This window comes from Convolutriloba macropyga, chromosome 15 (assembly GCF_964194025.1).
Source record: "Convolutriloba macropyga chromosome 15, txConMacr16.3, whole genome shotgun sequence".
NCBI lineage: Eukaryota > Metazoa > Xenacoelomorpha > Acoela > Convolutidae > Convolutriloba > Convolutriloba macropyga.
The window spans coordinates 12,866,712-12,883,844 of record NC_134482.1 but is presented as its reverse complement, the minus strand read 5'-3'; the positions used below and the strand labels follow the sequence as shown (position 1 = coordinate 12,883,844).

The 17,133-nt window shown below is 35.2% G+C and overlaps 1 protein-coding gene across 1 annotated transcript in view; it reads left to right on the top strand.

Moving 5' to 3' along the window:
• Positions 1 to 1,052: 1,052 nt before the first annotated feature.
• The window catches only part of LOC142354089 (transmembrane protease serine 11B-like protein), a 43,061-nt gene continuing 26,980 nt past the window's right edge, over positions 1,053 to 17,133 (top strand). Inside the window, exon 1 of the mRNA XM_075406362.1 lies at positions 1,053 to 1,254. Within this exon, the coding sequence (XP_075262477.1) occupies positions 1,053 to 1,254 (202 nt within the window). The remainder of the gene's footprint in view (positions 1,255 to 17,133) is intronic.

Sequence of the window (17,133 nt, the reverse complement as noted above, 5' to 3'; positions counted from 1 at the left end):
TATATGGTTTCAGTGCAGTCAGCGCATTTACGAAATAGTGAGCTGATCCTGGGCTGACTTCTCGCTTCGTGTGTGTGTGTGTGTGTGTGTGTGTGTGTGTGTGTGTGTGTGTGTGTGTGTGTGTGTGTGTGTGTGTGTGTGTGTGTGTGCAAGCTTACACGCAAGAGCGCGCAAGTCTAGGTATATATGAGTGTGTATGTGTGTGTGTGTGTTTGTGTTTGTGTGAGTTGTGTGTAAATGTGTTGATGTTTGTGTGCGTGTTTGTTGGTTGGTTTGTATTTGAGTGCGTCATAATCCAACAAGAATTTTTTTTCCTCGAGCCATGAAAAGAAACATTTCTCGAAATGAATGGCCTCTGGGCAGACATCTGCTTCACTCGTGAAAAGTTTCTCTATCCTTTAAAACAACGTGAAACGACTACAAATGGGTCCTCAATTCCTCAATTACGTTGTCAGTAAACTAAAGTCAGTAACTCTAATATAAGGATCCCCAGCCCAAACACACTCAAAAAATTTTGTTTATCGAAACAAGGCGTCATTGGGGGAGTGGTTGAAGAATTGAATGGTCTAATGTAATGTCAACTCAAGTCAGTATGCTTTTTCTTAAATTAAGTGATTATCACTTCCCATCAATAAGAAAATATGCGTTAAATTTTTGTAAGGCTATTCATTTTTGCCGGCAAAAATTTTAATTTTAATGCAAGCAACAGGAACTGGTAAAAATATAGATATCGCTGAAAACCGCTATTCGAACAGAAGTTTAGCGCAAAACGAAATTCGATCTATTTCTTTATTGTTAAGTGACATAAGAGCCGCGGTTCATATAGGTGAATGTTTTATTTTCACTGAGTTTACAAAATTGTACAAATCGCAAACGTTGCAAACAATCACCGCATTCACCGCAAAATTTTAGCGTTGACATTTTGACCCGGGATTCCAAGCAAACTTCACTGATTTTTGTTCTTGTCGCTTTCTTGATAAAAAGAACTACTATTCAAAAACAAAATGATAATACTATCCCCATTTCTTTTCCTGTTTCTTATTTACCGTTTAATGTCACAACTGGCTGACAGTGAGTTGCTTTACACGAAAAGAGGAGCGGTAATCAATGGAACGCAGTCACCTCAGAGACTTTTTTTTACTCGAGTTAGAGTATACAATCCAAACGAATGGTGGTTGCCATTGGTTACGTTCTGTGGTGGTGTGGTTATCAATGACAGTTTTGTACTCACAGCTGCTCACTGTGTAATGGAACGTTAGTTGATTGCTGTGACAAATTTTCTCTGATAAAAGCCGCATTACAACACAGTTAAATTTAAAAATCACAGTAAAGTTCTCTAATTATCTTCACCGCAGAAAAAGTAGAAGAAAAAAGAAATCCACAAATCGTATAATATTTCATTGCTGAACGGGTTCAAATTTCTGTGAGTTTTTCATAAAAATTTTTTATAAATTCTAAATTTTATAAATTTTTTATAGTTTTTTATAAAACTTTTTTTTATAAATTCTAAACAAAAGAATCAACACCCAATAAAAACAAATATTTTGACCGCAGATAAAATGCAAATTAGATATAAGAAAAGCAGTGACTTAGTCAAGAGTGGTGAATAGAGTTTACCGATAGAAACTGATAAAGGTGGATAAAGTTGGAATTCTTCTGAAAGTCAATATAAACTGTAGAATATCACATAATAAGAAAAAGGAAATGAAAAAAAGAACTCAATGAGTGAAAGGTAGAAGACAACGTTTATCGATGCTCTTTCACAACTTTTTTCTCTGATCAATAGTTAGGTCAGAACCGTTCACCATACAGCTCACCGATTTGTTTTAATTACAAGAACGCCCTATTTGATTAACCTAAGTAAACCTAAGTTCAGTACTTAGGTTTACTCAAATTCAGTTGTTGTTGTTCAGTATTTGGTTTCTAGCACAGTGAGACTAGACCCAAACTCCAGGGTTTTGGATTGCATTAAATCAAACTATTAGCATGCGTGTGTAAACGGTTCAGAGCCTATCATCGGAAGAGAGATCTTATAACGGGTGGCTATCATGTTTGATATCATGTCCAAGTATCCCCAGCATGAGGTCCTCGCTCAAAATGATCTATGAAAATACCCATCCAGACTATTTTTGCCTATGAAAATACCCAGGCAGACCAATATGGCTTATGATCCAGACATTGCCTCGTTTAAATTTTTGGTGCGTTCATGTGCTCGTTCAAAAACGCTTATGAAAAGACCCGTACAGACAAAAATGCAATATGATACAGACTTTGGCTCGTTCCATTTATGAAAAGACTCAGAAAGACCGAAAAAGTTTATGATCCAGACTTTGCATCGTTCAATTTACGAAAAGACCCGAGCTAACAAATACCGACAAAAATGGCGTACGAAACGTCGGTATTTGTCGGTTTTTGTCGGTTTCATCGGTTTTGCATGTATGAAGCGTCGGTTTTTTCGCTATTGTAGAAATATTATATCATCCAGAAAATTCTCAAAGCGTGTCCCGGACCAAGGTCTGGATAGTTTGTAGGTCTCTGCACATTCTGTACAACATATAACAATTAACAAGTGAAGTTTAGACGTTCTTTAAAACAAGATCAAATGTATAATCTAAAAATTCTGATTTTTTTTGGACTTCACGACCAGTGTGACTAATCTTTTAACGATGAGTTCCTCCGTATTTCACCTCGTCTGTTACTTTGACTACTATTTTCTGCGAGTCGGAAGCATTTAAAGCTCTCTGAAACAGTGAAGTTGACCAACTTCAATTCTGTGAACTAGGCCCTCCCTCAACATTGATGACAGAGAACAATGTCAACGGCTTACATGAAAGCGGTTGATCAAATAATTGCTGACTTTGAGTAAGATCAGCAGCTTACTTTAGCTTACGTTAGCTTGTTTAGCCGATGGCAGATTTGAGCTGCCATCTGTTAAAATTTTTTGAAAATTTGGATTAAAATTTTTTCTGTTCGATGTAAGAGCGTGTTGTTGCTCCTATCTTCTCTCTGAGGAAAATGAAGCGACATGTGTTTTGCTCTCTATCAGGAGAAACAAAGACTAATTTCGACAAGTAACTTAGCACTTTGTTTTCTTTAAGGAGACGACAACCCCGAAACCGTTGGCTAAACTTACATACAGAAAAAAATGAGTAACGGGGCTGAGTATATAAAGATAGTTGCTTTCTATATTTTCAGCTGCGAGCTGGATGCAAATACTTTCCTCGCAATTTTTGTTTGAACACCTTCATAGACGCTAAATGGGCCTTACCTAATACGATGTCAAGCTCTATTTTTGTCTCATTGTAGCTGTAACAACTCAGTCTCTTAGAAAAACTCGAGAAAAGTTGCTACAAATATTCCGTTCCAGGTGGTCAAACGGTCCAGCAAAGTATCCGCAAGGGATCTCAATTTTTTTTGTTTACGATTAAGTCTGGGCTCCAGTTTATGAATCTTTTCGCCATTTCTTGCGGCAGCTCCCCGTGTTATTGCTACACGGCAGCACGCCGGATGTCTCTCAAGAGCAACATAGTATAGTACTGGCAGTGAAATGCGCCACAGTACCGATAGGCCCAAAAAAACCTCGGACACGAGGCTTAAGCCAGAGGGTTATTTCCAAGGCTCGTTCATTGTACATCTAGTTCTCCTGCACAATACGAGGGTGTCTTTCTCCTTAGTGTTCGTTGTTGTCCATTAGTGTTTCAGTTTAACCCCAGCACGTTCGATTAAACCTATGTGAGACAATCGCGCTTTGCCCTCTGTAGTCTTAGGCGAAACCCTCAATTTGGGCAGTCAGATCCGCTACAATGCTTAAGACCTGAGTAGGTTTTAATCCAACTAAATAGCCAAGATGCCGCAATCCTTGCACATAATTCAACTTAGACACTTCTCGATTGTTTTTACCAAGTCCATATGGTTATCCATGTAGAAATTTTCAAAGACGTCTGTTGCGGCTTCTGGGCCACTACCGGGCATTATCTCTCGACAAACGTTGCGCTGGGTAGTTAGCAGAGGTGGGCAAGCTCCTGCACTGGTAAACTGTAACTTTGGCTGTGAGGTCACACTCCACAGAAAAACAGTTTAATGGGATTGAGGTAACTAGCGCCACAATTTCGTCAAAAACAATAATTGACCGGCTTTATGCTGTCGGAAACGGATTAGTGATTGGATGAGTATTGGTGCAGTTGAGGAACCTTTTTGCAACCATTTATTCAATGAGCCGCAGATAGAATTAGCTGCCTCCGTGAGCACCCTTAGAACAATTCCAGGCTCGCTGGGGTTCAAAATGAGTTAGTGAGATGCTAGGTACCACTACTTACTTGAATGGTTCTCAAATTTCTGAGAGCATAATCGTTTTTCTACGTATGCATAATTTGATGTCGTCCATAAGGGTATTACGACGATTTCTCTAGTGATAATTGGCTAATTGATCTTCCGGCAATTTCAGTTTTCAACTGCACAGGGGCTGAATACAAGTATTTGAGAGCTGGATATTGTCAGCAGTCATAACTTTCCCGTATAATACCTTCGTCCGTTTCTTCATGGCATTTTTCCAAGATTACAGGAGGGTTTTTTCCGCAGGAGATTTTGGTTCATTATGATTATTCGCTTCAAGGAATTCCACATCATAACATGATCTTATGAGGTTTTGTAATTTGTTGTCTTTTTCAATATTTGCTTTGAAGCAAGCTGAGACTAATCCCGAACGTGAGCGTAATGGACCACTTAGAATCCAATCAGCGGGCTTTGGAGGTTGTAGGTTGAGAGTCAATCTCGCTCTTAATGTGACGATACGATATTTTCTAGTGTAGGCCCAGGTTGCCCGAACTTGGAAAACTTGCTAAGGCCATAGTACGGCACCGTTTAAGTCTTTGATCAAAACCGTACTAAGATCTTGTTAAGTTTTTTACGGGCCGTAGTAAGGCCGAACCACGATTAATAAGGTGCCGTACTAAGGCCGTACCAAGATTAATAAGGTTTTTAAGGTCAAATAATAGCTGGAAAATTGTCGGAAAAGGCTCCAGTCAAGTTGAAAAACCAACTTCTGAAACTTTTGCAGTATGTTCTGGGTGTGTTTCTCTCCTCCTTTCTCAACCGGGCTGGGGACCGGCTACGGCGGGGTTACAAACAAACAACTATAGGATATTTTGAGAAGAGCACTACGTAAAATACCAGGCTTGAACTCTATCTGCAAACAAAACAAAGCATAATAAATCGTTATATTAACAATAAATTTTAAAAATTCGTTGATCGCGAAATTCGCAAATTTCAGTATGAATAACTAAATTTTCTCCTAGACAAGCTATGACAAAAACTCTTTTTGTTTTACACTCTAACTGCACTGGTGATACTCCATACCGTGTTTGGTTTCATTTGAACCACTCCTTGGCCCGATTAAAAAGACCTATTTTTAAAATTCACCATTCGCGATATTCGCAAATTGCTGTATGAAAAAAAAAATTTTCCTAGTGGTACTGACAGTTTCATGTTAAAAACAGTGCTAATTTTATTTGATTCACTTAAACCGAAACTTTTTTTCGAACTTCATTTTACAGCTAATCATATTTGAGACATAATACGTAAGCATTGGTCTTCTTTGGAACAAAATCTCAGTTTTGACGCTTTCGATGGATTTCTGGAGTTGAAAGTTTTTCTGTTTGATTAATGACATGAACTGCAAATGATATCATTAGACTTCCGAAGTTCGGTACGGCCTTAGAAGAGGCGTAACAGGTTTTTGCAATTTTGAACTGTTTCGAGGTAAATTTTTTCACCCATCAGGCCTACCTGCAGAACAAATTAAATTTCGAAAACATTACCTTAGAAAAATTGCAAAACTTAATAGGTCTTAAACGGCAACGTACTAAGTTTTGAAATTTTTCAGAGATTTAAAAAGTTATACCCAGTGCCATAAAGTGATGAAAAAGTGTTTTGTATGAGATAAGCTTTTAAGGCCTTATACGGTGCCGTACAAAGTTTTGTAAGTTTTCTACGGCACCGTATAAGTCTTAGTAAGTTTTCAATGTTTCGTCTAAGGTGGTCAACCTGGGGGGTTTCGCCATTAAATTGCACAAGACTCCACTCAGATAAATTCTGGCACCTTTTGCTGGCAACTGCGTCAGTAGGGGTCTAATGAAGTTACCGTTGTCCAATGGCGGAGCGACCTCAGCGGAAAGGAGTTGCCACGAGAGGTCCGTAATTTGTAGGCATAGTGAGCATAATATTTCAGAAAAACGATGTCTCCAGCTCAAAATTCGATTAGGTTAATTCAAAATTGAAAGTGTTTTCGTGGAATAAAAGATTTACAGAATTTTTCAATTAAAAATTCTGCATGACATTGGTTAAGTTCAACGGCGCTATAGATAAAGTTTGATATTTTTTTGTAAGAAACGTTTGAATCTATATTTGCTATTCCTTTTTATGAAGAACGGCCAATTGTTAGCGGTTGGACTCTTTTGTCTTGCTCGTTTTGATTGGGGGAAATCAGTCTCAACGTTTTTTGGCTCGTGACAGAGCCATAATCAAGTGATCTTGGCATGGCTTCTGATAAGACTCAAGTGCGCTCGATTCCGCCTCTGATCAGACTTTCAAGGCCGAACTGACCTTCCACCAGACCTTCCAGACCAGACCTTCCACCAGACCTTCCAACTGACCTTCAACAGACCTTCCAGACCAAATTGACATCTGATCAGACCTACATCAGACCATGAACCAAATTATTTAGCGCTCGAATTGCTGTACAGACCCTGTAATTTCGGTCTGGAAACACACGGATCTGCCCTCGAGTGGGTCTGATCATAGATCAATTTGAGTCTGGACCTCAATCAGGGGAAGATGCAATTTCTTCTAGGCACCAGATTGGCTTAACACTGGGTTTAAACTCATAGAAAACTGCTAACAATAACCTTTTCACGCAAAAAACTATTAGATCTGACCAATTGAATATATGCTCAAAGTAAAAAAAACTGCTTGCTATATTTTTTCAGTTCCAATTCAATGATAGATAGTTTGGGTAGCAGCTCGTCAGGTTCTAATTTAGAATACACTTTCTCCAAGATTACATAATCAATCTCAATTAGGTAAAATTATTCTACTGCAAAATTCAACACTTCCATATATTAAAAAAAGAACACTTTATTAACCATAACAGTCATAACAAGTAACAGAGGGTCTAACAATTGTTATAATACTGCCTGGAGTGTGGTTATTTATTTTAGTACATAAGTGTAATTAAATTAAATTTAATTAATTCTTAGCTCGACCAGTTAGTGTTGATTCTTGAGTCACGGTTTAGTAAACTTTTTAAAATCTGATAGATTTCCAACTAACCGACCCATAAGTTGTATATTGTTTATTATCAAAAAAAGATTTAATATAAAACTTTTTCAATTCTTTTGGGAAAGTTTTTTTCTTTTCCAAACCCCTTAATTCTTTAGGAAGTGAATTCCAATCCTTTGATGCAGTTTTTATAATTGAACGTTCTAATTTTTGATTGTGACATATAGAGTCAAAAAATATGTCACAGCTTCTAAGGTTTTGTCTGATGCACCAAGTGGGCAAGGTTGTGACACCTAAAGGATTAAACGCGGGTAAAAGACAGTTTCTCAATTTCCACATATAAGTGGTTCTTTTCAATTTGATTAAATATTCAACAGGGAGAATAGAAAGCTTTATCTTGAGATCTTTTGTTGAGTCCATTCTATTTCCAGAGTAACAAGCACGAATGGCCCAATTTAGTTGCTTTTCAAGCGATATAAGCAATTTTTTGTCTATTGATTGAATTAACAGTAATGAATAGTGTAGATGGCTGATAACAAATGCGTTCAGAACCTTTTTCATTAGAAACGTTGGTATCCGATTACGGAGTGTATAAATTGTTTTAATTCCACCCACCATTTTCTTTAAAAGATGCTTCACTTCGTCTTGGAAACTGAGGTTTTTGTCAATATGTACCCCAAGATACATGACTCTTTTGGACTCGGTAATAATTTCGTTCCCGATTTTTATTGATTCAGATTCGCTGAAATTTCTGTTGCGGCTGATTAGTATAAATTCAGTTTTTGATGGATTCAATTGAAGACTTGTGAATTACATGGTCAGCAAAATTACATTTTTTTCTATAATTGTTTTGCACTCTCGTTGCATAGGAGCGGAAGCAAGGAGTAATGTATCATCTGCATACTGTACCACCTCGCAGTTTTTTTCAATTTGATCTCGCAGATCGTTAATATAAATATTAAACAATAGAGGACCAAGCACTGTCCCCTGAGGCACATCACGTTTTAGAGTAATCTCATCTGAATTTACGTTATTAATCAGAACTCTCTGTTTTCTCTCCGAGATGAAACTTTCTATTAGTTTTATGGTTTTAGAGTCAACACCTAATCTTCCTAGCTTTTCTAAAAAGGATAACATAGTTTATTGAGTCAAATGCTTTTGAAAGGTTTAGAAAGGCAGCAGCTAAAATTTTGTTTTGATCTGTTTTATGTCTTATAAATTCAGTAGTGTAAACGAGAGCGTCAGTTGTAGAATGTTTCTTCCTATATCCGTATCGAGAGCGACTTAGTAGTTTGTTTTTTTTGTAAGTACTCTGTCAGTTGCTCTTTGATTAAGATTTTAATAACTTTTGAAATGCAGGGTGTTATTGATATAGGTCTGTAATTGTCTGGTTCCTCGGGGTCGTTCTTTTTAAAAATTGGTGTTACATCAGCGGTTTTTAGAATCTCAGGGAAGGTAGAGTTGTTTATGCATTCATTTATAATGAAACATAGTTGTTTATTGACTACAGAAACTGCATCTTTTAAGGTCCAGGGGGGTAGCGCTGAGGGTCCCTGTGGTTTGTTTCTATTGAGCTTCTTAATGCACTGTAAGCATTCAATTTCTGTAATACATCTAATCGAAAAAGTTTTGGCTGATCTACCCGTAAAGTCTTCGATATTTTCGCAAGTTTCATCTTGTAATATGAATTTTCCTAGCTGTGAAAACCTGTAATTAAGAAGGTTTGCATTTTTTTGGCTCGGTGACATAATCATTGAAGACATTTTTTAAACTGTAGATATGGCTTCTTGTTCTAGTTGAGTTTCTTATTTCATTTATAAGGTTCCAACGTTTTCTGCTATTATTAGATGACATAACTACTGACTGATAGAAATTATTGAAATCACTGTTAGATGAGCAGAATAATTTCTCTTTCAACTCGGAGAAGGTTTTTCAAATTTTTTGATTTAAAACTAGAGTCACATTTTTTTGTAATTCTTTGCTTTTCTCTTTCAACCAAGTTTGTGAACGAGCAAAGCATGATTTGTTGTTTCTGATGAACACATTTTTTAGTGGCACGTGTTTTAACAGTACTCTAGTGAAAATTTTGGTGAAAGATTTAAGCTTTGCATTTGCATTATTTTGTTGGTATATGACAGACCAGTTTGCTTTTTTCAAATCATCAAAGAATTTTTCGTTGTTATATGTTTTTCGGTCATAGATTTTTTTCATCTCTAACAGTTTTAATGGGTTTTTTTCTTTTTTTCTCCTTTCAGTATAATACACAGGGCAAAAAGATCAGATAGAATTGGAGTGTCGCACACAATGGTTTTTTTGACGTAAATGTCGGAAATAAAGTAATCGATTAACGTTGCAGTCTTGCTCGCCTTGCAAATACGAGTTGCCTCAGTTTTGTTTTGTATTTCTAGATGGTATGCTAAAAAAATTGAGTCTAACTTGCCTTTTCCCTTGAGTTCAGATAATTAATGTTGTAATCACCCATGAGTATTATATTATGACCTTTGACTATTGCATTATCAATGTTTGTAGCCAATTTCTCCAGAAAGATGTCCGTTTTGTTTTTGTTGGGAGAATAGGTGACATTAAGTAAGTTTGTATTTTGAGTTTTCCGTTTGTTTACTTTTATTTCTGCCCATATATTTTCAAAGTCAACTGAGAACTTATTTAGATCCTTTCTCAATTTTGGGGAAAAGATTTTTGGTATAAGCAGCATTAAACCTCCGCCCTTTTTTGAAATGCCCTCATTCGCTCGTTCAAATCTAAAAGACCTATACTGGTCTTTCTTAGGGTTATAAAAGTCATCATGATCGTTGCTAGTGAGCCATGTCTCTGTAAAACAAAAAATAGTGTTCTCTGGCAGTTCTCCAACAATTTCATTTAATGCCCGTCTTTTATTTACAATGCTTCGACAGTTAACCTGGAAAATTTTAAGGTTTTTTGTCCACATTTCATTTTGTTTTAGCCTCTGCAAACGACACAATTGGGCCGGGATTCAACTCTATATCGCCACAGTTGATCAGTAAGATTAGGATGAAGATTGCGTACAGTATGTTGCAGTTTATTACTAAAAGAGTAAGCACTTCTATTGGAATTCTTTCTTTCAATGCCAATACATTTTTTAAGCTTAGCGTTTTTGAATTGTACCCGTGTTCCTCTGTTCTTATTGCTGTCGCGGGAAATCTTGAGGACAACAATAAGAAACAAAGGAAAATAAAAATTTTTGGTCGAGCTAAGACAAAGAAAGAAAGCATTTAAAAATACAATTTTGTGGGGTACCTACATCAGAAACCGATCAGATACTTTACACTAAAAGCCATAACTGCTGTTAGAACCATTGAATTTATAAGCATAAGAGTGAGCGCGATAAGGCAACTGATTATTGTAAGGATTATTATGAGAGTAATTTACTGCTCTTTGGAAAGTTGTTACCTGTTTTGTCTGGTAAACTGAGCTCTTACAAGTTTCAATGGTTGCCTTGCCTGTGTATTATCAGTGGCTCCTGATTGAGGAGCCCCATAGGACTGAGCATTTCGACCATTGGATGATAGCAACAAGTGAGAAAGTAGCCAGTTTTTCAATAATGGAACGCCATGCTGATAATTGAAATGAACTTTTTCATAGAACAAATAATTATAGCTCGTTGAGTCATCAGTTTTTATTGCAGCGCTTTTAACGTAATCGTTTAGTGGCAAAATTTTAAAGCGATCATTGTTGTCATAGTTATCATGAAGTAATGAATTAAATTTATCTATGATATTGTTCTTCTGAGTGTTATGTTCAAGATCCTTTAAAGGTGGTATTTTACAGAGTACAAATGTTTCTGGTGTGAATTTTTCAACGCAAATATTAACCAGTTGTTTGAGTTCTTCAAAATTTACTTCAGCAGGTTTAGACGTATTTTTCAGCACGTTATTGGTTCCGTCTTGTAAGACCAAAGTTTTCAGTTTTTTTTGCCTCGTAATCCTTCAGTACTCTCAATTTTTCATTTGTTGTTGACCCCCGATAAGCATGCACCCCAATATCAGCAGGTATTGTTGTATCTTGCTCTAGTTTTTCAATAATGCTGCTCCCAATAACTAAATTTTCGTTAACATCCTTAATTGAAATTTTTTGGAAATCTCTTACTTGTTCACTGTTGTCTGTTTGGATTGCTAATTCGACCATAGCATGTTCCCTATTGTCTTGACCACTTACCACCTTTTTGTCCAGTAATTTTTCCGCCAGCTGAGTGATAACTTTTTTGATAAACGTGTCCTTTTCTTGTAATTTTTTGGAAATATCAATATTTATTTTACATGTCTTGTTTATTTGAGCTCAGGAAAGCTTTTTCGTCAAGAAGAGCCATAGCTTTTTAAGTGTTATGGTATTGTCCGTTTTCAGATGTAGAAAAGGGTTGCTTAAAGCTTGTTAAACATTCAAAGATACGTTTAAAGATAGGGACTAATCTTCAATAGAGATGTTTGCGTTGGTGACGTAATAAACGACAGTTTTGAAGAACGCTTTGATGCTTGTCTGAACGCTTTGATGCTTGTCTAGAACGCTTTGATGCTTGTCTAGAACGCTTCGATGCTTGAAGCATACAAAATGAGTTAAACGTGGATTATTAGAACGTAGGAATTGAAGTACAAACACAGTTCTTGAAAAGAAAAATATGTCACAAGAAGGGTGTCCTACTTTTTGAGTACTTTTGCATTTCATTACTCGAGACATCCTTAAAGGACAGTTTGTGTATCGTCACTTAACTGGGGGAAATAATGATTAGGATACTTACCTCCCACACGCATACTTACCTCCCACACGCATACTTAGGATACTTACCTCCCAGGATACTTAGGATACTTACCTCCCACACGCATACTTATGCATCCTATACCTCCCAAAAGAAAAAATTCTGTTGAAAAGGTTAAAGATTTTTATTCGAAACATGTGATGGACCTTTTTTAAGGATTTCTGTTTTTTTCAGTCTTTTATAGTAATTTGAATCCAAATTTTGTTGAAAATTATATATATATATATATATATATATATATATATATATATATAGAAATATAAATACAAATTTATATAAATAATTGAATACAGTATTGCAATATAAAATAAATAATAAAAATTCAAATCTTACATTTGCAAAGTTTGGTCTCAAATAATGTTTTCTGTATTTTTTTTAGATGTTTTTTATTGAATTTCTTTTTGTTTTAGACTCTGAATACACTTAATAAATCCATATCTTGTTTGGTTTGAATTGAACAACTCCTTGATGGAATGAAACCTTCTTAAAACATGTTTTTCGCCACAATTCTTTAAAAAACACCTAAGGTTTTTGCTAAATACTAAGGTTTTTGCAAGACATGCTACACCGAAAACTTTTAGTTTTAGGCTCCATTTACACTTGTTATACTTTTTTCTCTAGAGATGCACAATAAGTCAGAAAAAATAATTAGTTCTTAGGTAGACTATACCAAAAGTTCCTGTTGCTAAGGAATCTCAAAACACTGCGGAGACACCAAAACAAATTGGGTTAAATTTAGACAAATCTTAATCCTGTGGAAGTCCACTATATCTACAAAAGTTGTTGTTACGAAAATCAATTGTTGAAGACTTGAAGAATATTTTCAATAAAACAGAGCATCTGGTTTACCGGTTGAAAATATAATAAACAACAAATTCGGATACAAAACCGTTGAGTTTTTTCGTAATTCTCGAAAAAAATATTGCCTAATAATAAAATATCAAATTAGAAAAAGTTAATACCCACTCTAAGACCAAAATCAAGTCATCACAGTATCAAGAATTCAAGAAACAAGCGCAAAATAAACAAGCTAGCCCGAAAAAAATCGTCGAATATAAATTTCCTACCATTTCTAGGAGGCAATTCCTCGCCCCATTATTACCGAGTATGATTCCATTAGTACCGAGTATGAACGTTTCATTTGTCATGCGGCCATTTTTGTAATTATTTTCTCCTGGTCCTTATGTTAGTCCGCTTCGGATTGCCGGCGCAAAAAAATTGGCTCAGCTATTATAAATTTAATTGGTTTTAATTTCTAGTTATTAGGCCTGAATTTTCTGACTGGCAGAGATTTTGTCCTCTCAAGCTTGAAAAAAATTGCTGAGACTGTCACAGGATGACATTTGGCTTGGGAATTTATGAACTTGATAATAGTTGCGACATCCATTTCGGCTTAAAAACTTCTCTTTAGCAAGCTCTTGTCTCCTCTCGATGAAAAATCGTCAAGGATTTAACTGCCATCTATTTTATTTTAGACAAAACTTACTTTATTTGTTCTTCTAGACATATACTGATATACTGAGTAGTTCGATGCCATGCTTGGTTCAACTTGTAAAAAAGTCATTAAGCTGACGAAATCACAATCTTTTTAAATCGTTCTTCTTAAAATAATGTCCTTTCTAGAGAAATAAGACAAGAATTTCTTTTCATTTCAGACTCTATATACACTCTTGATATTTTTTGCCAAAGCCAATTTTGTTGCATTATAAACAACACCCTGTCCGAATAAAAGTCCCTTTCAAAAAGTACTTTTTTCGCATAAATTGCAAACTTACGCCTGAAAAACCAATCAATTTCTAGACAGGCTTTAACATGAGTTTTTATTTTAGAATATACCATCAAAGGGGATACTCAACAACAAATTTAGTTCATTTTGAACAATTCCTTGAGATTATAAAAATTTAATATTTTTAATATCTTTTTTCTCCAAATTAGCTAAGTTTACTCTAAAATACTATCTTTTCTCTGGATAAAACTCACTTAAAGTTCCTTTGGTTTTAGACTCAAGGTACAGTGGGTAACTGATTACGTTGTTTGCTTCAGTTTAACGAGAAGGGCAAAAGAAAATCTCCATGTACAGAAGAAACGTTTACAATTTTTCTTCGCAAAGTTTGCAAAATACGTCTGTTGTACTAAATTTTATCAAGACAAGCTACACCACACAAAATTTTTTGAGAATATGCATAAACTCGTTATACCTCACGCCTTTTTTTGCAATTTAACGATTCATTGTTAGGATGAGAAACACTATTCAAGTGCATTTCTCACTATATTGGCAAATTAGGCATGAAAAAATACGTTTTTAGATAGGCTACAACAAAAGTTGTTTCTTAGCTCTTCATACACTTGTGATACACATCTTATTTCAATTTCAACAACCACTTGATACCATAGAAAGCCACTTATAAAAAAAATTAAAGCTAGAATCCCAAAATTACGTCTCAAGTACTTTTTTCTAGACAAAGCATGCAAAAAGTGCTTTTGTTTTAAACTATAAGTAACTGGAAATGTCCCACTTCAAATTTGGATTACCTTGAACAATTCCTTGCCAGGTTGAATTTTCATAATTTTAAGAATTTGTTTTTCGTAAATGAGCAAAGATTGATTACAAATAATATTTATCTTCTGTAAAATCTATACCTGAAATTTTAGACTTGACATTCACTGACTAACTCGTTGTTTGATTCAATTTGAGTAACCGCTTGAATTGCTGACAATTCCCATTTTTTAAAAAAAATTTATTGGCAAGATTGAAATAAACATAGCTCAATATTGAAATATCAAACTAGACAAAGTTATTCCCCCACCTAAATCAACTAATCGCAGTATCATGAATTCAAGAAACAAGCGCAACATTGACAAGCTAGCCCGAAAAAAAATTGTCAAAAAGAAATCCACTACCATTTCTGGGAGGCAATTATGCCCCATTTTCAGTACCAAGTAAGAACGTTTCATTTTTCATGAGGTCAATTTTGTAGTTTTTCTCTGGGTTCTTATGTTAGTCTGCTTGGGATCGCCAGCCCAAAAAAGATGGCTCAGCTATTATACATTTAATTGGTTTTCATTTCTTGTCATTAGGCCTGAAATTTCTGACTTGCACAGATTTTGCCCTCTTAGGATTGTAAAAAATTGCTTAGACTGCTACAGGATGACAATTGGCTTGGAAATTTTTGAACTTGATAATAGTTACGAGATCCATTTCATTTAAAAACATCTCTTTAGCAAGTTCTTGTCTCCTCTCGATGAAAAATCGTCAAGGATTTAACTGCCATCTATTTTATTTTAGACAAAATTTACCTTATCTGTTCTTCTATACATATATTGATATACTGAGTAGTTCCATACCATGCTTGGTTGAACCTGAAAAAAGCCTTTGACCTGATGAAATCACATTTTTTTTTAAAATCGTTCTTCTTGAAATACTGTCTTTTCTAGAGAACTAAGACAAGATTTTTTTTTCAATTCAAACTCTATATACACTCTCGCCAATTTTGTTGCATTTTTAACAATACCCTGTCCGAATAAAGGTCCCTTTCAAAAAGTACTTTTTTCGCATAAATTGCAAACTTACGCCTGAAAAACCAATCAATTTCTAGACATGCTTTAACAAGAGTTTTTATTTTAGAATATACCAACACAGGGGATAGATACTCAACACCAAATTTAGTTATTTTTGATTAATTCCTTGAGATTAGCAAATTTTAGTATTTTTAATATCTGTTTTCTCCAAATTAGCTAAGTTTACTCTAATGTACTATCTTTTCTCTGGATAAAACTCACCTAAAGTTTTTTGGTTTTAGACTCAAGGTACACTGGGTAACTGATTACATTGTTCGCTTCAGTTTAACAAGAAGGGCAAAATAAAATCTCCGTGTCCAGAAGAAACGTTCACAATTTTTCTTCGCAAAGTTTGCAAAACACGTCTTTAGTACTAACTTTTATCAAGACAAGCTACACCAAACATATTTTTTTCCAAGACTTTGCATACACTCGTGATACCTCACGGTAAATTTTTGCAATTTAGCGACTCCTTGTTAGGATGAAAAACACTATTCAAATAAATTTCTCCCTATACTCGCAATTTAGGTCTGAAAAAGTAAGTTTTTAGACAGGCTATAACAAAAGTTGATTCTTAGCACTGCATACACTCGCGATACGCTGCTTAGTTCAATTTGAACAACTACTTGATCCAATGGAAACCCACTTTTTAAAAAAGAAAGCAAAGCTAAAATCGCATAATCACGTCTCAAGCACTTTTTTCTAGACAAACCATCCAAAAATTGGTTTTGTTTTAAACTCTAAGTAGCTGGAAAGAACCCACTCCAAATTTGGCTTAACTTGAACAACTCCTTGACAGGTTGAATGATCATAGGTTTTAGGATTTGTTTTTCGTAAATAAGCAAAAAATGGTCACAAATAATATTTTTTTTCTAGAAAATCTAAAAATGAACTTTTAGACTCGACATACACTAACTAACTCCCCTTGCTGGCAATCCTTTTTTTTAAAAAAAAACTTTATTGGCAAGATTTGCAAAATACGTCTGAATTATTAACTTTTTTTCTGAACGGGGTACTCGAAAACTTTTTAGACACTACTTGCACATGCGATAATCTATACCATGTTTGGTTCAATTGGAACCACAACTTGACAGGATGAGAGCCCATTAGTTTTTCAAAAACCTTGTTCGCTATTATCGCAAATTATATCAGAAATACTACTTATTTCTTGGACAGCTTGTGCCAAATATTCTTTTAGATGTACACTCTAAATTGATAGGGGGATGGGGATAATCCACGCGAAATTGACAACTCTTTAGCAAAAAGTAAACAACATTTTTAAAATATGTTATCAATAACTTCGAAAAAATAGATCTGAAATAATAAACGTTTTCAGGACAAAGCGCAAAAACTAACACAACTCTCACAAGCTAGTCCAAATAGTCATCGACAACAAAATCTACTATCGTTTCTATAAGGTAATTCCTTGCCCCAGCGCTAATACTGGGTGGAGACTTTAAACTTTCTTATCACCGAAAATATCGGTTTTCCTTGGATTTAAATCTTTTTCA